The sequence below is a fragment of the Aythya ferina genome (genome assembly GCF_964211825.1).
Source record: "Aythya ferina genome assembly, chromosome: 2".
Taxonomy (NCBI): domain Eukaryota; kingdom Metazoa; phylum Chordata; class Aves; order Anseriformes; family Anatidae; genus Aythya; species Aythya ferina.
The window spans coordinates 16,450,028-16,473,209 of record NC_140297.1 but is presented as its reverse complement, the minus strand read 5'-3'; the positions used below and the strand labels follow the sequence as shown (position 1 = coordinate 16,473,209).

General features: G+C 50.8%; 1 protein-coding gene across 3 annotated transcripts in view; it reads left to right on the top strand.

Moving 5' to 3' along the window:
- The window catches only part of JCAD (junctional cadherin 5 associated), a 53,957-nt gene that overhangs the window by 25,013 nt on the left and 5,762 nt on the right, over positions 1-23,182 (top strand). Inside the window, exons 1-3 of one of the 3 annotated variants that reach the window (XM_084511121.1) lie at positions 1,096-1,168; positions 11,842-12,194; positions 17,036-20,685. In XM_084511121.1, coding sequence (XP_084367247.1) covers positions 11,902-12,194; positions 17,036-20,685 — 3,943 coding nt within the window. In that variant the 5' untranslated portion in view covers positions 1,096-1,168; positions 11,842-11,901. Of the gene's footprint in view, positions 1-1,095; positions 1,169-1,929; positions 2,138-11,841; positions 12,195-17,035; positions 20,686-23,182 lie in introns of those variants that run through there. The other 2 variants (XM_084511123.1, XM_084511122.1) reach the window with 2 other exon arrangements.

The following is a 23,182-nucleotide window of genomic DNA, read 5'->3' as shown; positions in this document are numbered from 1 at the left end:
GGAGTTATCGCTGAACTTCCAGCCCCTGTTTTCCCACTCTTCGCCAGAGCACGTATTGAACAGGGCTCTGTTCGTGAACATGTGTAAAGCGCTTTGATGGCCTAGGGTAAAAGTCAATTAAGACATGGTGAGCAGTTGGCGGGCCCAAGGAATTGCTGAAGTAAATGATTCACAAACATACCCTTTCCAGAGCATCATTAAACTGAAGTAGATTTTCAAATGATTCACCTGTTTCTCAAGGCTGACTAAATGACGGGGAGTGGAGAGGGGGGGAAGCAGGCACCCAATAATGCTCCCAAATGTGACAGTGAAAACCATGGCAAGGACGAGCCCTTTGGGCATGCGGTCTGCCCAGGCCAGCAGACGCGGCAGCTGAAGAAGGACGTGTGCTGATCCCTCTCCCTCTTTGCTAGACTCTGCAGCTCGTTCCCGTGCGGGGAAAGTTAATATTTTCCATCAAGTGCCGACACGGGAGTGTGCTCCCTGCAGGGCTCCGGGGTCAGGCCCTTTTGCTTTACCTTCCTGGAGGGATGTACAGGTGCTGGACGTGTCCCCAGCTCCCCGTGAGTGGGCTTGTGCCGGGTGGGTTGCAGTCGTAGACTCATGAAGGTTGGAAAAGACCTCCAATATTATCTGGTCCAACCATCCCTCTACCACCAATGTCACCCACTAAACCATGTCCCCAAGCACCACGTCCAACCTTTCCTTGAACACCCCCAGGGACGGTGCCTCCACCACCTCCCTGGGCAACCCGTTCCGGTGCCTGACTGCTCTTTCTGAGCAGAAATATCTCCTCATTTCCAACCTACACCTCCCCTGGCGCAACTTGAGGCCATTCCCTCTAGTCCCATCACTGGTTATCTGTGAGATGAGCCCGACCCCAGCTCCCCACCCTTCCCTTCAGGCAGCAGCAGAGAGCAATGAGCTCTCCCCTCAGCCTCCCCTTCCCCAGCCCAAACCCCCCCAGCTCCCTCAGCCGCTCCTCACAGGCCTCCCGCGGCCGCTCCGCCCCGCTCCTCCCGTCCCATCCCAGCCCGTCCCAGCCCATCCCAGCCCATCCCAGTCCGTCCCAGTCCGTCCCAGCCCATCCCAGCCCGTCCCGCCCCGTCCCGCCCCGCCGCGGGTGGCGGGCCCCGCAGGCTCGGCGCCTCCCGGCTGCCGCGGAGCGGTGAGTGCCGGGGGGGGGGGGGAACGGGCATGGGGTCGGGGGGGCTCGGGGACGAGCTGCAGGAGCCTGTGGGGTCGCCCTGCACCTGCTGGGACCCCTCGGTGAAAGGGGGGTCCGCCGGCAGCCCCCCAGCTCCCCCGGGGAGGTTTGGGGGAGGGGCGCGGCTGGAGCAGCCCGCAGGGGTCCCCGCGGTGCGGGGTGGCTGCAGGAGGGGGGAGCAGCAGCAGGCTCCCCTTTAGGGGTCTGTGCTCGTGTCTGCACGGCAGTTGTTGGGGTCTGGTGGTTTGTTTCCATTTTCCGTGTCCCAAAGCGCTTGCTGTGACGGAGGGGATCAGCACTGTGGTGTCAGAAGGGGTCTGTGCCCGTATGGCACTTGGGTATGGGCTCAGGATTACAAGGGGTGGCCTCACTCTGCCCCTAGGTCCATGCCAGTGGGCTCTTGCATCTATTAAATATTTTTTTTCCTTTTTGTTTTTTAATTTGTTTTCCCTGTTTTGTCAAGAGTTGAGAATAATAGCTTTTTTTTTTTTTTTTTTTTTTTTTTTTTTTTTATGTCGGGGACCCTGCATGTTGGGTTACCCCAAGTGCAGATATGATCTAACTGAGCGCTCAGGCTGATCCGCACAGGCAAGGCGTTAAACCTTGGCCAGTGTCGGTGAGAATTGTGCCCTGCGAGAAGCATTCAGCTCTGCTTCTTCCCGTGAGCTGCAGTGTTTTCTTCTCATTGCTTCAAAAGTTCTGGTTCTGCCCGGAAGGGCTGCTGCTGCTCGTGGGGAGCAGGCACGGGGAAAATAGCAACCTTCCAGCTTCAGACCGAAAACGATGGCATTAATGACAGAGAAGGGCTGTGCAGTTAAGGGATGCAGCCGCCGCGAGAGCCTCAGTTTGTCCCAGCGCTTCCAGTTTGTAATCACCGAGGCCAGACCTGCTCTACCCTGTCATGTTCTTGCAGTTATACAGCACGCCCAGGTACGTGGAGGAAAAAGTGTGGTCCTGCCAGCTAGCGCCTTTGCTGAGGATGCTGAGGGCAGCAGGAGTAAGGAGAGGACCAAGGCAGGCTGCTGCCCCGGGCAGCTCCTAGCCCTGGAGGCAGGATGCTCCCTAGGGTGTCCCACCAGGCACAGCGTGCTGCAAAATGCCAGCTCAGGCTGTTGTTTCAAAGGTTCAGCCCCATTTCTGCATCCTCTGCCTGGTGGTGTTCCTGCTTTCTCCTTGCTGCAGCGTGTGTTCGCCAGCTCCTGGAAAATACTGCTCGTTCAGAGCCTGCCTGGCCGTGTGTGTCAAGTGGCATGTCACACTGGTATATTGTTCTTTCGATGCATAATTTCACTGGCCTCTTGTGACCTAAAAAGCACACAGAAAATAAACAAGGGCATATTGTTCAGTGGGAAGGGTGCAGAAAATCTTCTGCCCTTCGCCGCCTGGTTAGGAAAAGGTTACTTTTAAGCATTGCTCCTGATTGCCAGAGAAATGACATGGCACATGTGGGCTTGGTTTTTGCCAAGCAGACTTTATTTGGGAGGTGATGCATTTCTGAACTTCTCGGTCACCTTGGAACTAGTTGTGAGTGCAGAGCAAAGTCCTGTCCAGATCTTCTAATTAATTTGGCCAAAGGCCATCCTAATTAACCTTGAGGGAGTTCAGGGGTGGGAGAGCTTGGTATGAAACAATTGTTCTCTTGTAATTTGCTTTTCACAATGTGTCGACCCAAACAAGAGCTGCATCTCTAAAATCCTCTGGGTCTCTTGCTGAAGCCATTACACCAGTTTATTTGTTTTTTAACAGATGTTGTTTTTCACTGCTTGAGTGGAAAGGGTTATCTCACTTTCTGCAACCTTGCTATTGTGCTTTGTTTTAAAAGCCAGTGGACTGGGGCTTGCTGGGGAAGCTTACTCACCGGTTCCAGCGACAAAGGAAGGGGCTGGTCAGCCTTCCAGTGGTCTTGATGTGGTTGTTAAGGTCTCTATGTGAACGGATGGCATCTTTTCACATCTACACAGAGATAACCCGCTGTTCTTCTGGTACTGGCAGTGCCTGCAGAGAACAAAAATGGGCAGCAGACTCTTTGTCGCCCAAGTGTATTGCAGTTGGGATATTAATAGAAGTTGTCAGCCGTAACTTGGACCATCTCAGATGGTGGGGCAAGGGAAGGGAAAATTTACCAGCCATTTCTGAAGCTTTAGGATAGGTCCTCTTACCCCACCACGCTGCTTGCTGCTGGACTTTTTGGTCCCTGGGGCTCTGTGCTCAGGATCTGTGCCACCTTTCACCCCTCTGTATGTACCCTACCAGTGTACAGGAGAGGTGCCTGTCTTACTTTTTTTCTAACACTAATGCTCTCAAGTGCTACTTGGCTTTTATTTTCTAGTAGTGCAAGGGGTCGGGGGGAAATCCTGCTGAGACTACAAGGCAGGACACACAGACGCAAGAAAGGAAGATCAAAGATGTCTATAATACAGGAAGAAGCAAAGGGTCAATCCAGAAGAGAGGGCACTCAATTATACATACAAGGGTAATATAAAAGGGATAACAGCACAGGAGAGGATGGTAATGTCTGAAAATGAGTAAACAAACAGACGTATAAGGCTACGCTGAGAATTTATTTACCCCAGCAGACACAGTCCTTATCTCTTTGAAAGAGGAGAAGACCATGCCAAGCTTGGAGCACCTCCGCTCCCAGCCTCGGTTGTGAGCGGGAGAAAGTGTTTGTTTGCGGATCGCTCCTCCGTGAGCCCTGGCCTGATGGGCCGGCCCGTCCTGCTGTGATTAGTAGGATGCTAATGTGCGTAATCCTTTTGATCACAAAGCCCAGGCTCTGTAAGTCATGTCACCGTCACCTCAAAGACATTCGGCCCCGTGATGGATCCCTTATTAGAAATTTTTACTTACAAACATTCAATACAGTTATTATTGACATCCTTTTTTTTTTTTTTTTTTTTGCTTTATACAAATGGGAGTGTTTCTGTTAAAAAATCAATTACAAAAAAAAAAAAAAGCTCACGCAGTCTTAGTGTGGGAGTTGCTTATTAGCACTTTGCCCACAGGTATTTGAGGTGAGATGATTAGCCCCTAGCAGCCTGATTTTAGGATGTGAACAACAAATGTGATTACATTTGCTTTGTTCCACCACAACCCTGATGGATCTTGCCGTACAGAAGCGTCATAACTGCACGGAAACATTCGTCTGGGTTTTAAAAAATATTCTCTATTGCTCCTTTTGGGCAGGGAAAGAGTTAGCTAATTATGCTTTGTTTAATAAATGTACTGTTTTGTTCTCTTCTTGCGACAAACAAAAGCTGTCATTTGGGGAAATATACCATATGCTGCCAATTGGTCTAAGAACTCGTTATATCTGCCGTGCAGAGTAGCAGCGAGTGCTCTTTAACAATTGCTCCTTCTCTGAAGAAAATCTGGACGGATTTCAGTGCAGCAGTGTGCTGCTCTGTCCTTGGTGGGAGCGAGCTGTTGACGTTTTGAAAACCAGCTAACACAAGCAGTGGTGTCTGTGCATGCCTGGACGTTTCCTCTCCCCGTTTCTGCCTTTATTTCTCTTCGGATGCTTCGGAGCCTGAGCAAATGAATGCTCAGTCAGCGCTGGGTTAGGCTACAGCAAATTTAAAAATCAGCACTAGCTCAGCTCCAACCTCCCAGCCACGCACCATCAGACACGTATTTCATCATCATGTGAACCCAATACTCAAACACCCACAGCACTTAAAAAAAATAAATCGAGCTCTGTGCCATTTTTTCTTGGCAAATCCAAGAAGGCAAGCCTCAAAACCTGACCTGAAACCCAGCAGAGGGGGAGAGCAGCAGTCACTCGTTACGGCCTCCCCCAGCGGAGGAGGCGCTCGGTGCTCTCTCATGCCCTGGTGGGTTTGCTGATACATCTGTGCCAGTGAGATAAAAGACAGGAATAACTACCTTCTTCCAGATAGATAAACTCTTTAACGCTCACTCCTCTCCTCCTCCCCACTTCCTAATTTTATTGGAGCCACCTTGGATCATTCATTTATTCTCTGGCTCGGCTCCTTGGTGATTTCAGTGAGGACTTCTTGCTCGAAGACTGCAGAGAGGATGTGAGCTATAATTTTCCCTTTCTGTGAATTCTGTGTTACAGAAAAAAAATGTGAACCCTCCTGCCCATAGGTAATGAGGATTAAACACAAAATTCACAGATTTCTTTTTCGTTTCTGTGAGGTGAATGAGAGAGACTCGCTTGGGAAGGCCTGTGGAGCCGCCATAACACTGAATTATCTCCCAGCAATGACTGTGGCACGTCTTCACGTGTGGTCAGCAGAGCTGATCATGCATTTAGTGGCTTTGAAACCCTTGGTGTGGTGTTGGCTGTACTGGGGACAGCCTTGAAGCTCTGTCTGGTGCTGTGTGTCCAGATCTGACCCCAGTCCTCTGGTCGGGTCCTGTCCTTGTGCCTCTTCTCAGGTCATCTGCTGCCTCTTCTGTGTGCAAGCTCCTTCAGCGTGTGGTGCTTCTTGTGCCTTGTGCTCGTTTTGGGACTTTACTTCCCAAAGAGCCGTGTGCTGGTCCTCCTCATCTGCATGAGGCTCGTGGTGGAGGCACAATGGCGCTCGTGTGAGGGTAGGCCCCTAGGAGAGGGTGGAGGCCAGCAAGCTGCAGCTGAGGAATCAAGAGGGAAACAAGAAATACGTCGTCTAGTCAAATATTCAGAATTACAGGTGTGGGGCATTTCAACAAAACAATACCTTTGGGGATGGGGGGGAGGGTGGAGGAATGTCAAACTGTTTAGTTTCTGTCCCAAATCCCTTGTGTCCAGGTCAGGATCTGCTTTATTTCCGCTGTTGCTGATAGATGTCCCTTCAGCCTGTTCTCGAAGACCATTGTTGGTGGAGATTTGTAGCTTCCCAGTGTCTGACTATCCTCAGGGCTAGACAGTCTTTCCTGATGCCTAACCCAAGCCTCCCGTGCTGCCTGCTGAGGCAATCCCTTCAGGTTCCTACATCAGCAGGGAGCGGGACAAGATTATCGCTGCCTGCTAGCAGCCTGACATCTCTGAAACCTGTTATCGCGTCTCATTCTCTCACCCCAATCCCTCCTCCCTTGTCCTCTGGCTAAACAAGGCCGCTTCTTGTAGCCTTTTCTCCAGGGGTCACACTCCATAACCCTTTTATCACTCCTGCCAGCGGCTGGCAGGGAGCAGCTGGAGGCAGGGCCCAGGACTGGGTGCGGGGCCGGGCACGGAGAGGAGCGGGACAGCCTGACATGAGGTGCTCCTCCTGGGGTATTTCCAGATGTACTCGCCTCTGGGTGCCAAGTCCTGCACTATTCTTGATGCCTTTTTTCTGTGTGGCTCTAGGCCCCGAGACCTTCTTGCAGTACCGCTCCGTTTTGTACTTACACATCTTCCTTCTTCGGCGTGGTGATTTGCACCTGCCTGTGTTGAATCTGTCATTCACTTCGGATAGGTTCTCTAATTTATTAAGATTTTATTCTAATTGTAATCTCTGAAAATGCTCGTAGCACTCCCTACTGATTTGTAATTGTAATCCTTATTCTAATTTACAAGTTATTAATGGAAATACTGAATAGAGCAAAACCCCCGGCAGAGCCCTTGTGTGTCTTTTCAGGCTGACATTTAATTTACTCACTATTCCTTGAGTGCAGATTTGGAACATTTGTATATCCACCTACGATAATATCTTATACATAAATCGTATTCACCTGCTTTGCATATAAAACTGTCACATGCATCCGTCAAAAGTTTTCCTCCTTCCAACGTGCAACTTCTGTATTTTCCCCCTAGTCACTACGCTACCAACTCTGCTGAAGAAGAAAATTACATTGATTAGACTTAATTTGCTCTTGACAAGTCTGTGTTTTCTGTTTTCTTACGACTTTATCATGTGGGAGTGGATGCAGCTGCAGGGTTGCAGGGAGCTGGAAATCGCGCTGCTCCTGCTGGGCCGCACGCTCGTCCCCTCTCCCTCCTGCTCCGTGATAAATCAACACCTACCAGAAGTATTTACAAGTGGCTTGAATAATCTGTCTGAGTTGGTATCAAAGCCAGGCTGTTTGGTCTATGATACCTCAGATCTGTCTGTTTCCCCGTTTTGTTTGAAGTTAGATAATGCTCGCCCTTCGCCCATCCTCTGAGAGCTTCTAGGAGGTATTTGCTAATGGCTTGGAGGCTGCTCTGCCTACATCCCTGCTCCCTCCTTACTCCAGGCCTGCGCTTCATTAGGGCCCACTGAGCTGAATGCATCCGACTTCCATTAATGAATTTCTTCTTTACCATCTGAACGTCTGTCTGTCGGCAAGCAAACGTGGTGCCAGCTCTTTCCACATCACCCGTGGTTCTGAGCAGAGGGCAGGGGCTCGGCACGCCAGGTTCAGCTGTGAAGCAGCCTGCCCTTTGCAGCCCCATCTCTCTCCAAAAGGATCAAGGTAAACGTCTCACGGAGTGTGTGTGGTTTTGATAAGCTGTCTTGTATGCACACATGCAAAACCAGAGTGAGAAAACAGGAGAGATTACAATGGACAAAGGCTTGGATATTCTCCTGGGATGTAGCTCAGGGTTATATTTAGTCTGAGCTCGTAGTACCATCTAGTATTGTAACTTCAACTCCAAGAACCTGTTCTCCATTGCTGTATTCTGTCGGGCTTTTATCACTTCATCTGAGACTTTCAGGTTGTGTGTCTCTCTCAGGCTAAATTTATTCTAATAGCGTCAGCCAAACCAATTCAACCATTCCCAAGAAAAACTAGGGAGAGGAGGAAGGAGAGGAGGAATGTTGTTTTGCCCACATTAAAACAGGGAAAGAAAAGAAACCTTCCAGCTTCTTGGTTGAGAGCTGTGGTGCCATCACGCTCAGGAGCAGGATCTATGGTTACAAGGCTCGGAGACGTCTGCATGTTGTTCTCAGCAGACCTGTCTCTGATTCCAGCTGCTCCATTTTCCCAAAATTTTTTTTCCTCACATCCGTCAGCATCTCACAGCCTCTGGTGCAGTGCTGGTGCCCTCGTTGCTCCCATGGATGTGTGAGCAGAGTGTGCCTGCGCAGCCCCAGCTTTGCCCAGGGAAACTTTTCCTCGGTTTCCCAAGGAACCGGGAATGAAGGCAGCGGTGTGCAGAGAGGTGAGAAACTACTGGGGTGGGAGGGAGATGTGTTGGTGCTGGATTAGGTGGGCAGAGGGACGGAGTTAGACAAATTACTGCAACCAGCTTGTTGGGTCACCCCATGGTTTCCTTCATTGTGTGGGCACCTGGCTGGCCATACGTGGCACAACTTGCAGCCCCTTGGCCTCTTGCTTGTTGCTTTCAACATACCTTGTTCCATTTTAACACTGTGCTTCAGAAAAATCTGCTTGCAGCCACTTCAGGCTGGGCTCCTAGAACGGAGAGGGCTGTTTTCACTTTAGTCTGTCTACATAAATACTGCTGTCTGGCACGTGTCTGATATAAAATGAGAATAAAATCACTGCGCACGCTAAGAGAAGTGAGTGAAGATAAGCTAGCTTAATGTGTGACCCATCTAGATAATACGCTTTGTAATTCAGATGCCTGTTAGTAGCTCCGTCTTCAGAGCAGCGTCTGGATAGCTGCTGTGGATAAAGCCCGTGAAGAACAGCATCACCTGCCCCGTGCATCAGCAGAGGCAGGAGTCCTGCAGACTTCAGCAGCCCGGAGGCACGAAATCACAGCCAGCAGCAAGCCGTTGGGTTGTTCAGGGTGCCTTGATTTTGGCAATTCGTGATGGTTGAGCGCTTCGTTTTGCAACGTGAGCAATGCCCCTAGGTTACTGTCCTTTCTGTCAAGTTGCACAGAATTGCTTGCAAAATAGTATAAATAGTGACGCAGAGGTGGAATAGGGAGAGTTGGGTGCAAGAAGGACTTCCAGGGGTGGTGTTCGAACAGTTTGAGGGTTGCCACCTTCCACTTGAAGTAACAAGAGGGAGGGAGAGGTGTTACAGAGGGCAGCCAGCTCCGGGCCACTTCCCTGTCCCTTCTGGCATCCTGCTGAACTGCGTGGGTGCTCCCTCAGGATCAGCACCAAGCGAAGGAGCACGCCGAGAGCCTGCCCTGAAGGCCACAGAGGGCTCAGTGGCACACAGGCCACGCAGATTTCCGCAGCTCAGCCCGCGCTCGCTCCTCTCCATCTGACAGCACCGTGAAGAAGTTTCCAGAGAAAAGCTTGGCCCCGGTTTGCAGCTCGGTGCGGGGCTGTACCGGCTGACGGGGACAAGTCGGAAACCCTGGCAAGATAGCAGGCATCCTCAGGAAGCAAACCCTATCAGAAAAGCACTGATGTCATTGGCAAACAAAACAACTGAGCGCTGGAAAAACAAACTGTTTTGCAGCCTTGTTGATCTTGCCTCGAATTAGAAGCTCTGCGCAGCCTTTACTCTTTGGCCCAGTCTCACGGATTATTTACAGGACGGCACCACAGCCATGGTTTTGCTACTCCTGCCGGTCCGATCCCTTTGATTTTAGCTTTTTTTTTAGATTTATTTATCTAAAGGAGGGTGGGAAGAGTGTCCCAGCGCTGCAGCCAGTTTTGGAAAGATGCCCGGTGTCCCTGTGGGCATCGGGTGCTGACAGGGTTGATGTCCTGTGAGCTTTGCTCCTCCTCACCAAAAAGGGGATCAGAGTGAGCCCCACGGCTGGGGGTTCCTTGTCCCTTTGCCTTTGCCTCCCCGATGTCCCTGTGGCTGCAGCAGGAGGCAGTGAGGGGGTTAAGCCGTGCTCCAGCCTGACAATAATAGCAGGAAAAGCACATTTCTTCCTTGCACCTGCGATGGGCTTTCTGCCGTCCCTGGTAGTCACATCGGATCTTCCTCTCATTAGAGGCTGAGCAGCTCTAGCAGCCAGCTGTTCCTCTTGCTCTGCTCCTACCTGGCTCCTCGCACGGTCCAGGGCAGGGGGAGGATGGAAAATCAGCTTTTTAGGTCAGCACTCAAAAATAAACCACAAAGCCTTCCCTCCCCTCCAGCAGGGAAGGGTCCTGCTCCTCCCTGCTTTCTGCCTGCTTGCTGGCTCCGATACCCAGAGCACTCACTGAGAATTTGGAGTCCTGTCCTAGCAAGGGAGACTCCTCAAATATTTTCGGCGCAGAGCTTTATTCCTCTGTTTTTAAAGGGTGTGTAGCGCTGCCTGCGTGAAAAGGGAAGAGATTCATTAAGCTCCAGAGACAAACCGGTTTCAATGCTAAGCAGGCTCGCAGGCTGCAAAGCCACTTCTGCAGCCTTGCAGGTTACCAGCTAAATCGTGGCTCTGCATTTAAAACGTGCGTGTTTTTCTGCCTTAAAACACTGCTTTTCCACACCGTGGGCTGCCCTGGTGCTCTCCAGGGGCTCTCCACACGCCTGGAGCCACGCAGGGGGCTGGACCCAGCAGACAGGGCGTGAGCAATAAGGGGATGGGGATAAAGCTGGAGAGCTGCAAGGTGGCTGCAGTACGTGGAGCACTGCGCCACAGAAACTGGTTTAGGTACTAAGGCAACCCATCGGCTTCTGTGGGTAGGCAGCCCGAGAGGTTTAGCCCTAATAAATGCGCAGCAGCCGTCCCGGCAGTTGCTCCATCCAAATTATTGTTAATAGCAGTGAAGAGGGCTCTCCCTTACCTCTCGCCCAAGAAGAGCCTTAGAGCCCTGTGTATAAAACACGCTTTGTTTTTCGTGATCTTTGCAGAGACGATCTCCTTTTGGGTGGCTGCTAGTGCTGGGCTCCTGTCCCTCAGGTGGACCTGCTGCTTTGAAGGACACACACCGCTCACCAGGTGTGCCAGATGAAGTCCTTACGCAGCAAAAACCCTCTGGAGTGGTTTATGTTTTACATAACAAGTCTATTTCTGCGTGTTTCACTTCTCATTTGTGCACTTTTTCTTTTTGGTAATGCAGTTCAAGCCCGGAGGAGTATCTCCAGGTCAGTCCCTTGCTGTGCACGACCTGCAGAATAGACGAACACCTCCCGGGCATTTTAAAACTACGGAAGAATGGGTTTTCTGTAATCGCCATAACTAGCAGCGAGGGGGGCACGGACAACAGAGATTGTTTCTGGCCAGCTAATGCAGTTTGCTGAAGCTCTGCTGGAGTCCTGAACTGAGGACTGTCACTGGGGAGAAAAACCTTGGATTGGGAATCACTGAGACACAACAGACACAGGCACCTCAGCTTGATTTCAGTCGTTTTTTCGCAGGGAAAGCCTGCTGTAAAAATAGAGCACGCTCGAAACTTTAGGCTTCGTGTCATTCTAGTTGAGAATTACTGGTTTCCAGCAGGTCAGCCTAGGCCAAATAGAAAATAATCTGTAAAATAGACTATTTAAGGTATTGCATGACATTACCTGGGTTTCTCATGTGGTCGCATAATGACTTTTTGTTCTCATGCATACATTGTCCTCCATGTGAACATTTCTTCTTAATTGGAATATGCAGAGCTGCTGGGAGAGGCGGCTTGCCTTCTAACCCGTCCCCTCCTCCTGGCTTACAGAGCACGCCAGAGGAAAGCTGGTTTTGAAGCAGACGCCTGAGTCAAACAGTGGGTTTACCTCTGGTGCAAGGGTTTGGAGGAGATCTGAAAGCTGCAATGAGTGCTGGATCCGTCGGTGAGCCGGCCTGAGCCAGCAGCCCACCGGCTGATGAAGGATGCCTTCCCGTGCTTAAAGCAGTTTGTTTGTGTGATTTTTTTTTCTTCCAGTGATGGGTCCTGCTGGAGAGAGCTCCCTGATGGCACAGCTGTGAGTGAAAGCAGCGCAATATGTTCAGTGTGGAGGACCTCCTGATTTCCCATGGATACAAATTGTCTAGAAACCCCCCTGCTTCCTACGAGGACAGATACGATGGATACCGGCGTGAAAGCGCGGGCACCAGGCCTGCTCAGAGGCCGCTGAACGGGTTCGAAGCAGACTCAAGAGTTTACAGCAAGAAGCCTCTGGTGAAAACCAACTCGAGCAGCACCGAGAGCAGCCATGGGAGCCACGGGAGGCGAGCGGGTCCTGGTTACCACCATGGCCTTCAGGGTTTGTCCACTTTTCATACTTCAGAAGGGGGGTAAGTTTCAGCATCATGCCATGGCTTTGCTTTCTCTTCCTTTGGGGTTCCGGGCGGGTAACTGAGCATGTCCCTAACCCGTGACACCGTCTTCCTGTGATCCTTTCCTGCTAGTGACCATTTCCATGCCCACAGGTCCACATCTGCTCGCCTCCTGCTCGGGGAGGCCCCTGAGGGTACCGGGGTGGTGGGAAGTGGCCACCCGAGGGGAAATGCCATTTGCTCATATGGTCTGTCACAGAAGGGCCTTGTTGAGGGGCTGGGGAAAGCTCAGTCCAAGTGCAATAAAAATAAAAAAGAGAGGCAGAAGCTCTTCCTTTTGTGAGTAGTTTAAAAAAAGAGAGCCCAGCTTCTTCTGCCACGTACATGGCCTGGTTTTGTGGTGGGTTCACCCATCTGGTGGGTTCCTCCACACACAGGGCACTTTCTGGTTTTCTGAAGGCTGCTCTCGTGGAGTTTACAGGCGAAGGTGCCCGTGTGTTTCTGTTCAAGGCAGCTCACAGCCAGTGGAAGCACTGGCCGTCGCCCCATACCCCGTGCCTGCACAGCCGCGGGGTGCTCACCGCCGAGTACGTGCGCGGCGGGGCCGGGGCAGGCCGGGCAGGAAGAGCTGTGTGTATACAGCACGGCTCGGGCATTGTTTCGTGGCTATTTGAGTGCTCCCAATCAACAAAGGAAAGGGGCGAGAGCAGGACTGGAAGCCAGCCCAGCTGTGACGGGGGTGCTTCGTGAGGAAAAGCCCCTTCCTCTGGCGGAACGGGCTTGAAACTGAAAGCAGGACGAAAGGCTCTCGCCTCGGGACCTCGTCCTCCGACAAAGACCTTCAGTAACGTGGCAAAGGAGTGTGTCCCAACTCATGCTCAGAGTGCTGGGTGTAGAAGAGCTGATGAGCCTCCAAGCACCCCAGAAATATGGGGTGTTGTCCAGCTTTTGTGAGGTCAAGAGGTGCTGCTATTGTGTCCACACATTGGGATTGTTCCGCTGCTCTGCTGACGTGCTTTGCTCCACCCTGGTGTTCTTCAGGCAGGTTATGGGGGAGCATAACCTCCATGTGGTGATGGGAGTGCTGTCCTGGCTGTCCTGGTTTAGCCGAGCATCAGGAGGCCACGCAAGAAAGGTTTGGAAGAGGCTGTGAGGCAAAGAAAACGAGGAAGCTGCCCCTACGGGTAGAGACGAGACGGTTTGCAGAACTCCTGCGTCTCATCTGAGCGTGGAGGAGATGCACTTTGCTTCCTTGCTTGTGTGGGAGGAACTGTGTTGGTAGCTAGCCAATTTAGAGATAAGCAGATAGCATCATTAATGAGATCACCTGCTGCAAAACTTAGACAACTGTGCTGGTGTTGCAACGTGGATGAGATGCTGTGAGGATAGGAGCCCAAAATAGAACAGAAGTTGCCAGTGTCCGGAACAGAGCTCTGAATTTTTTCCACCTTGCTGCCAAAATCCTGGAAATAAGTTCTTCACAGTGCCTCCCTGCAGGGCACAAAATCTGTCCTGGTGAAAAAATCTCATGCACCCTGGGCAGCTGGGTGCCTAATGCCTTCTGTTTACCCACTAGGAGCCAAAAAAACGAGGACTGAAACTGCCATGCTGTTGTTAGATGGCCCTACAATGGCCTCATCCTGCAGGGTTTTGACTAAATACTCTGTGCCATGCTCCTTTACTTCTGGTGGGTCCTGCTCCGGCCTCTGGGCAGCTTCACCCTGCTGCAGTGAGAGCAGCAGCTGGGTGAGATGTGGTCGTGCAGCCAGCACAGGGTGGGCTGACGGCCTCCCTTCTTGCAGAGGCCCAAGATTCGTAGAGAGCCAGCAAGAGTTTATGCTTTTAGAATGCTTTATTAGCTTAATTTTATACAGATTCAGCTCAAAGCACTTTATGACAGCAGTCGTGATGTCTGTTAGAAGCAGGCCTTGTAGAAAAAGTTCCCAATGATTAAATCTTCCTCTTGGTCCTGTGGGCCCCCTCTGTCCCTGGCTGCCACCAGAGAGCCAGCTGTGAAGCTCCCTGTGGCCAGAAGCACATTTCTTCTTGCACCAGCGTGGCTGCAGCCCGGAGCAAGGCAGACTTGTGCACTGGGAGCAGCATGGACAGAGAGTAGTAAGAGAGAGGTACCGTGAGATCTCTTCGTTGATGACATGTCCTGGATGCAAAGACCACAGCACGACTGGCATTCACCATCCCGACCTGTGGCACTGCTGAGGCAGCATTTTGAACTTGAGGCAACTTTGGGATGCTTCCCCTTTCCACCGCTTCATTAGATCACCCAGCAGTGCCATGGATCCCCTAAATCCTCAGGAGCAGAGGTGTCCTCAGGCTGTGCTAGGCTAGAGGCCCGTCAGGAGGCTGTGGAGCGTCCCCTTACCCTGCGCAGTGTGGTGCCATCCTCTCCAGAGGCTTACAGGGCCTGGGAAGCAGGCTGTGTGTAACCATCCCCGCTCCTTGGGTCAGGCACTGGAGAGAATGAGATTCTCTGCCTCGTGAATGAATAGACCATAGGAAAGATCAGCTTTAAAATGCCCTAAATACAGCCTTTTAAACGTCTTTTCTGCACTCGTGCTGCAGTGGTGGTCACGTGGTGGTTTGTATCGTGCTCAGAAATTTATTACGGAGCCTAGCTGTTAATCTTTTCGTCTTTAAAAATAAATTAAATCTTTCAAATAGCTTTAATAAATGGAGGAACATCCTTTCTGTAACTGAAGCTGTCCTAACTTAGAGCAAATTTACTTCAATGAATATCTGAGCTTGGGTTTTGTTTGTCTTTAAAAAAGCAAACTAACCCAAACTGTTCTTTCAGTGGTTTCCTAGGAAAGGGTTGAGTAATGCTTCCTTCCCTATTCCCAATTTCCCATTAAATCCTTTAAACAGGCAGCCCACTTCGTTCCTGTACTGTTAGCTGCAGTTGTTGCAAATCGCAGCATTATTGTCCCCCATGCCTCCTTCCCCCAGTGTTCTCATAGTTAGGTTGATAAGAACTTGTTTGCATTTTATATTCAGTGTTTCATTTTGTTTTGTTTCCTGTTTGTTTGTTTTTAACTCTGAATTAACCTTTGCAATAATTGTGATAGATTCGCCATCTCCGGAAATTTAAAGATCCAGACTTTAGATGCTTTTCTAGAAGACCTGCTGCCAGCGAAGCAGAAACCATTTCAGGGAGTTCTGCTGGCCTGCATTGAACAGGATGTCAAGCCAGATAATCGTAACAGTCTCTTCTGATCTCAGAATCTATGACTCTGTACTTTCTGGGATTTTTTTTATAGTCCCTTTAATGATGAATGGTGAAATCAGACCAGGTATTTTGTGTTCCTAGCAGATCTGACGGAACAGAAAGAGCAAGCTGCCCATCCCCTCGTGACCAGTTTCAGAAGAAGGCAGCTTTTGTTCATCTGCATGTTTTTACACGCTGAAATGCATAGAAATGTTTGTTGTTACTGCAATCAACTTTCCAGTATAGGAGGCGTCCCGTTATATCTCATTGATTAATTAAGACATTTATTACTTCGTGGGGCTCAGCAACTGAGCTGTGCTTTGTGCTTCAGAAGCAAAACGCTTTGCTCAGATGTTAAGTCTTAATTCGGTTGAGTTAATGTGAACAAGATGCTCCTTATCCCAGCTTAGTTTTAAACTTTTGTAGTCAGAGCGTGAAGTTAATCTACATAAAAGAAAATTACTGTGGAGATGGATGATGCAATTCTCATTCTGAATTTTAAATTATATTATCTTTTCACAAACTACTACTCAAATAGGGCGCTTTTAGTAGAAAAATGAGCTAGATGACAGTGTTTATGTACCTTGAGGTCGAGGGAAGAGGAAGAAATTCTTGGGTTCTCTCTACATCCTTGTCCTATTTATGTCAATTTTGATTTTTCATTCTAGTCGTATGCTGGTGGCAGCTACGGAGTGTAATAGCAGCTACACTGTTGGACACCTTAGGCACAAGGATAGCAGGACATGGTTCAAGTAGGAGATTAATTATTTATATGAAAGGATACCAATTTTGTTCAGCAGTAATATACAAAATAGTTTGCAGTCTGTTCAGAACACATGAAAAAAATGGTCTGTTCATGGAAACCTGTGTTCTGAATCTCTAATTTGCAATAAAATGTGTGACATGTTTCGTATTTCAGTAATGGATTGTTGAAGGTCATCCCTCTTTTGTTAAAAAATAAAAAAAGTTATACTTCTTTTGGTGTGTTTTAGGTTTAAAGAGTGGTTCCACCTTACTCAGAGCTGTGCTAATATGTCACCACGGTTGTGGCATGTATCCTTTCATCCAAAGCCCTTTAAAGAGATTTGTTCCCTCAGCAAGATGAACGAGAATCAGTGCAGGAGATGACGTGTTTAATTTCAGCTCTTGCACTAGGATGCAAATCGTGCTTCTTACAGAATGTATCTTAAGAAATAGCCCTCTACCTGTTCCCCCTACCCTCTACTTTTTAGTTTTAGATTCCTATTAAACTCACCTATCCCAGTAGTCCCCTTAAAGTTTCTAGGTTTTGGTGTAATAGAGTGCAGAAGTAAACTCAACATAATTATTTCTGTCTGCCAGTCGAGGAGGGCTGTACGTGTTCACAGAGCGTGTAACCGTGTGCACTCGTGTCTCTTTCTAACAGCTTTGCACAGCTAACAACATGCCAGCAGAGCATCAGTTCCTTCGCCATTCCTCTGCTCGTGCTAACGACTGACCTAAATCCTCTCACTAAAATCATAAAGTGTCGTGGTTGAAAGTAATTACAGAAACCCCATTGGCATAACTCAGCATTCGACCTCCTAACGGGATCACCCATGAGGGAAAGAAGGGGCGGCTGTGGAAACGTGCCTGTGACACTGCCTTTCTTTTTCAGGACTTATGACAGGCCTCAACTAGCGTGGCCTTCCCAGCCCAAGGCTGACAAGGACCTGGCCTACTGGCGGCGGCGAGGACAAGACTTCAGCGTGCTGCTGGGCTACTCCCAGAAAGGAGGAGTGGAAATGCAAGGGCTGGCGGCAGCCCACGGGGTGCCCCGGCACCCCAAGGACGCTCAGCTGAAGGCAGGGCTTGGAGCAGAGTACGTCAGGAGAGGTGGCCTGCCGGAGAACTGCGAGGCGCCCGGCGACTGCAGCTGGCAAGGTTTGAGGCTGGAAAGCTGGAACCAGCCGAAAAAAGTCGGAAGGCAAATGTCGGACAGCGAGAGGGAGAAACTGCTCCAGGAGCTGTATGCGCTGACCCTGCGAGACGACGTGCTGAGTGCCCACAGCAAGGGCAAATCGCAGTCCCTGCCCAGAGTCCTGTCTCCAGACAGCATGAGGTGCGTGGAGATGCCCTCCCTGACCAACAGCAACAGCTCCCTCAGCACAAGTAAAGCCCCGTCCTACCCCCCAAGCAGGCCGGCTGTGGAATCGGCCAAACACCACGAATCGGGGAGCCATTTCCTGCCCCTGGTGAAACCCAAGTACGGGAGGCCTCTGATGCCTCCCTCCTACGAACTGCAGCGACAGAGCAGGGCACCCGCTGACACCGCTGGCTTTCAGGACCACCCCCAGAAGGACGACCCCGCTCCCTACTTAGCCAAAGCACACGAGCCGAGGCCAGACGCCTGCGTTCAAGACCCGGGTTTGGAGCCCCCGGTCTATGTACCTCCCCCATCCTACAAATCCCCTCCCCACCACGCCGTGACTCCACATTCCCCCAGCGAAGTGCCTACCGATGCCACGCATGCCAGCAGCAGCCCGCAGGACGCGGCGGAGCGGCTTGTCACCTGCCAGCGACCGCCTGCGAATAGCGTCGAAAGAGGGGGCGACCCCTGCAGAGACAGCCACCCTCCTCACGGGAAGCAGAGCCACCCGAGACGCCCCGCCGAGCACCTGCGTTCTGTGCAGTACATCCCCTTCGACGACCCTCGGATACGGCACATTAAAATCGCCCCCCCTCCCGAAGGGCTGCAGGACAGCACCAAGCGCAGTGAAAACGCGCGGAGTCCCAGTGCTGGCACGTCGCAGGAGCGAGATCTCGACGCGCAGCACCACAGTGCCTTTCTGGATGCAGCACACTCCCCGGCTTCTGCAAAGGGAGAAAGAAATTCGGACAGCTCCACTCCCAGCTGCAGGTGGTTGGCGCCGTCCATCCGCGATCAGGACCATTGTGCCTTGCTGGACCAAAGAGACAGTTTTAGCTCTACTAACCACAGCCCCCGTAACGAAGCCGGCACGGAGTACACGAGAGGCAGGCTTTCTGCGAGGAGCTCACATATGGACAGCACCTGCGAGACCATTACGAAAGTGAAGAAGTTTGAACCTGGAACTGGGATGCAGAGCAAAAAGAGTTCAAAGAAAAAAATGAATGAAACTATATTTTGTTTGGTCTCCATCCCAGTTAAATCAGAGTCAAATCTGCCAGATACAGATAGGAACAACAACATAACCCAGAGCCCTGATAAGAACGGGTTTGATAACAATGGGGCTTTGCAAGAACAAAGTCTCTTAAGTATGTCTTCGACGGACTTGGAGTTACAGGCACTTACAGGAAGCATGACCAATAAAAATGAGTTACAAAAACAAGAGCTGTGGAGACCAGAAGAGTTCAAACAAATGAATGACCTCAGATTTATTCAGCCTGCAAAACACAGAGAGCTCAAATACTCTGGCTCCTGGCCAGGTGATCAGTACAAAGACCAGCAGACACAGACCAGTTTTTCTGAAGAACCTCAGAGCCCGCAGGTTTGCCGTGGTGCAAAGCCTGGGCAGCCCGACAGCACCAGGCTGCTGTCTCCGAAGCAGCTGGGATGTGCAGCATCCACCACAAGGTCGAAACAATCAGGGTCGCCCTCCGACGAGAGGGGCTGCAGGCAGAGCTCTTACGGCATGAAGGGCCAGACGTACCTCAGCCAGTCCAGCAACAGCGCCTTTTCCAGGACTGCCACCTCCATCCTGCAGGCCTCCTCGCCAAAGGGCCACCAGAGCCAGCCCCTGCACGCCCAGGAGAGGGAGAACGGCCTTCTTCCCAAGGGCGATGTGGTTAAGGGAGAAGCAGGCGCTCCCTGCAACAGTAAGGAGCTGTTTGGGCAGTTCCTTCTGAAGCCCGTCAGTCGCCGCCCCTGGGACGCGATAAGCGAGCTGGAGAGTTTCAACAAGGAGCTGCAGGGGCAGGAGGAGAGCACGAGCAGTGAAGAAGACTTGGAAAGCGCCGCGGCTTCTCCGCTGGCACATGCCCTTCCGCAGAGAAGGGCGTCCAGGAATGAGAACCAGGAGCCAAAACGTGGTGGGAGGTTGGAAACGGGTGTGCCAGAGGTGCCCGTGTTGAAGTCAGGGAGAGTTAAAAGCAAGTCTGAAAGTTGGAGCGTGGCGACCGAGCACGGTGGCGAGCCGGGCTGCGTTGGCTCTCAACGCTCTTCGCAGCCAGGAGGGAGCAGTGAAGGAGTCAGGCCAGCAGATGGAAGCCTGATAACAGAAATGAGGGCAGAGGAAGCCAAGAGCAGAGCAAACAAGCAGCCCGTTCGCGCGGGACCTATCAAGAGATTCTTGTCCAGCAGCCCAAGCAGTTGCTACCATGGCAATCCTTTCAATAATCCCCTTTTACAGGAGATGAGCGAAGACCAAAATTACTTGGACTTTGTGAAACTCAGCAAAGGGGCAGCTCCTCAAAACGATCCAGTGTTAGAGAGAGGCTCAGTGGTACGCTTGTCCTTAACGAAGAGGAGCCAAGGGCGCTCTGAGCCGGATTTGAGGTCGGTGGGACTTGATGTAGCCCCAGGACCAGGTGCTAACGATTCTGATCACTCTTCAAATGCGAACGCAGTGGAAATCCCCGTGAATGAGTCCTTGCAGGCGAGAGCTGCAAGAATTTTAGGCATAGAGATAGCAGTGGAGTCTCTCCTTCCAGATGACCACGGTGGGCCCCATCCAGGCGCGAGCCCTGCGAACGGTGCCCAGGACTTTGAGTCATCAGCGGAGAGCACGGAAAGTGGCAAAGAAGGAAAAAAAGATGATTCTTACGAAGGCAGGCGCAAGTGTGGGTGGACAGAGAGCGCGCTCTTTGTTGGAGAGAGGAACCGAGAGAGGTACCTTGATGAATGCCAGGCCACGCACCGCGAAGGCGGCCCTAAAACGTTGGTGAGGGAGCAAGCGTTTGAACAACCTGTGAGTCCCAGCCAAAACGAAGATCAGAGCTCGGTGCCCAAGCCATCGGTGTCTCAGCATTCGGAGAAGAGAGTGAGGAGCACCTCAAAAGTGATCGAGACGCTCCAAGGCAAGCTCACGTCTCCCCCGAGCCGGACTGCCATGGAGCGCTTGGTGCGCATGAAGGAAGTGGACTCCGTGTCCCGGATGCGGCGCCTGAGCATTAAAAGCGCGGACTCAGGAGAGGAGGTGGACGAGGAGAAGCTGTCGAGGGCACCAGAGGAGAGAGGAAGCAAAGTGGCGAACTCCGGAGCTGTGTCCAAGCGTGTCATCTCCCTCGGCGAAAACGGCTATTTAGCTGGAGTGGACAAGAAGAAGATGGACAGAGATTTTTCTTTAGGTAAGACCCTCTTGTTGGAGAGCCAAGGGGGAGCTGCTTTATGTAAGGGGCACCGTCGCTCTGCCTGTGCCCACGTAACGAGGCTCAAATAGCAACAGGCTGTAGGTGGTACTGTCCCCATCTGGCTGCCACCCCCTGCGGAAGAGGTAAGGAGGGAGCCTATTTTAGGACAAGTTGCTGTAAAGCCAACTTGTGACACTGAAGCTCATTCACAGCGACGGGCGCGCTCCCTGCGGTCTGCTCTCCGTCGAATTGTTTCAGGGAGCTGCCAGCTTCAACCAGCGGGGTTCAAAGACAGCCACTCTTGTGCCAGTGCTTGGGAACACGTGGTGAGTTACTCGCAGCCTCTCCCTGAATACACGTTTTTTCCCTCTCTGATACTTCAGTAGACGCATACCATATCAGAGCTCAAGAGAAACTAAAAATAAAAATCTGATGTTCCTCTGGGAAGCCTCTGGGAAAAGGCTGCATTAAGGGGCCTGGAAAATTCTCTCTCTCTCTCATGAATATTTTCCAGATCATATGTTGAGAATAGCTGTTACGCCCAGGTCAAAAGGAAAGTTGTCTTTTTCAGTGAACACCTTTTTTTTTTCTTTTTTTTTTCTGATGTCCCTCATCTCTCAAGAGCATATAAACTTGTGTAGTCCATATGCATCCCCAGAGCAGCACGAGCTGTTCTCTCTCCAAAGCAGTTTTCATATGGCATCGGATGGAGTGAGCAACTGAAAACCAGTCATTGCCAGAGATCTGCACGAAGGGACAAATGTCCCAGGCCACCTGTCTGCTACATGAAATGAACTGGAGTGAGCAAGTGTATGGTGTGAAGACTGTTCAATCACTGTTAATCTCCTCTTCCGTTCTTCCATCCCGTCTGCAACAGCTGACACTCTGCCTTGAAATTTGCCCAGGTTGTTCATTAAACCCCATCGATGCAAATCTGTTCACAGTTTTCCAGTACAGAGGGACTGAAACTAAACTGAGCATACTTCAAAGTGCAAGTATTTCTTTCTTTCTGACAAAAAAATGTGTTTTTATGAGTTCAGAGCATTGACTCCTGCAGTCTTGCAGCCTTTTCTTCCATGTCTTTCTCCCTATCCCTCAGCTCTGCAGCTCTTTCTGCCCTGAACTGTATTCTCTAGACCCGATTTTCCAAGTGGGTTCCTTCAGCTTCCTCGTACCCATCAGGGCGAGCACGCCCCACACGCCTCCCATACGCTTTCCTCCCGGGGGGTTTCTGCCGGCGTGAAGAAAATAACTCTTGTGGTGACATGACTTCAGGGATGTACCAAAACAGATTGTGTGTGTTTTATTGGAGTCTTGGAGTTATTCTGCAGTAAATGAGGTCTAATTTTATCCTTCCTGCTGACAATGCCAGGCGTGCATTCTGCAGCGTGCTCCCATTGCAGCAGTTCCCTTGCAGCTGCAACAGCCACGAGGTGTTTGTCTGACCTGAGTGAGGCAGGCCTGAAGCTTTCTGTGTAGAAAATCACAGATTTTTTAGCCTGATGTTTGTCTTAGCTAACTCCAGCTCCAACAGTCATCTCAGAGTAAGACCTCTCCTGAAACTCAGTGCAAGAAGCTGGTCTTACAATCTGATCTCCAAATGTTCCCAAATGCACTCGATGTCTTTTCTCCTTTGCTGTTTGAAGACTGCTTCTGTGAGGCTAATGATCTGGCTTTGTTTCTGTAGAGAGTATTTCAAGTTAGCTTAACCAAACGTTGAATAAATGTTTGTGCAGCAGTGCAGGAGTTCCTGTATTTGCCCCTCAGATACAGTCTGAGGCAGCCAAGAGTCTTCCTGGCAGTCTGGGCCTTTTGTGGCCTTGGTTTAGATGCTGGAGATCTGGGTAAGCTATCAGGGAATAAATTGGGCCACGCAGTTCCAAATCTTGTGGCCTGATTTCCTCTCCCCCAAACAGGCAGCACCTCCGTGTTGTGGTGAGCCCTCACAGCGTGAACGTGTGTGAAAATGGGGCCACGGAGGCCTTAGGAAAATCAGACTTCTGAAATGTGAATCCATTTTTATCCTTAGGTCAACCTCATGCAGAGCAGTTGAGAAGTTGTGGATGTTCTTGTAGGTTAGGTGGGAAAAAACACTTGCAATTGAAAAAGTATTGCTGCTTTGGAGACATCCTCTCGCATCATCAATGCCTGAAGCTTAGAAAGATGCTTCAAGCATTGTCCTGGAGTGCACTGGCCCTCGTACACTATTTTCCCCTTGATTTTTTTTTTTTTTATTATTCATGTGGTGTCTGTCCTTGAAGTCTGGAAATACCAGAAGAGGCTGAATAGTGATAAGCACTTCGGAAAACAGAGGTAGTGCTGGCACAGCACAGGCTCCTTTCTTAGCTGGCCTAGCAATTTGAGGAGAGAAGGCAAGAAAAACAATCACAGATCCCTCCCCACAAATCCACCCACTAGGGCCATACCCAGAAGCTCCTTCTTAGCCTTGGCGTGGGTCTGGGTGCTGCAGATGGACACTTGCACCTAAAGCAGA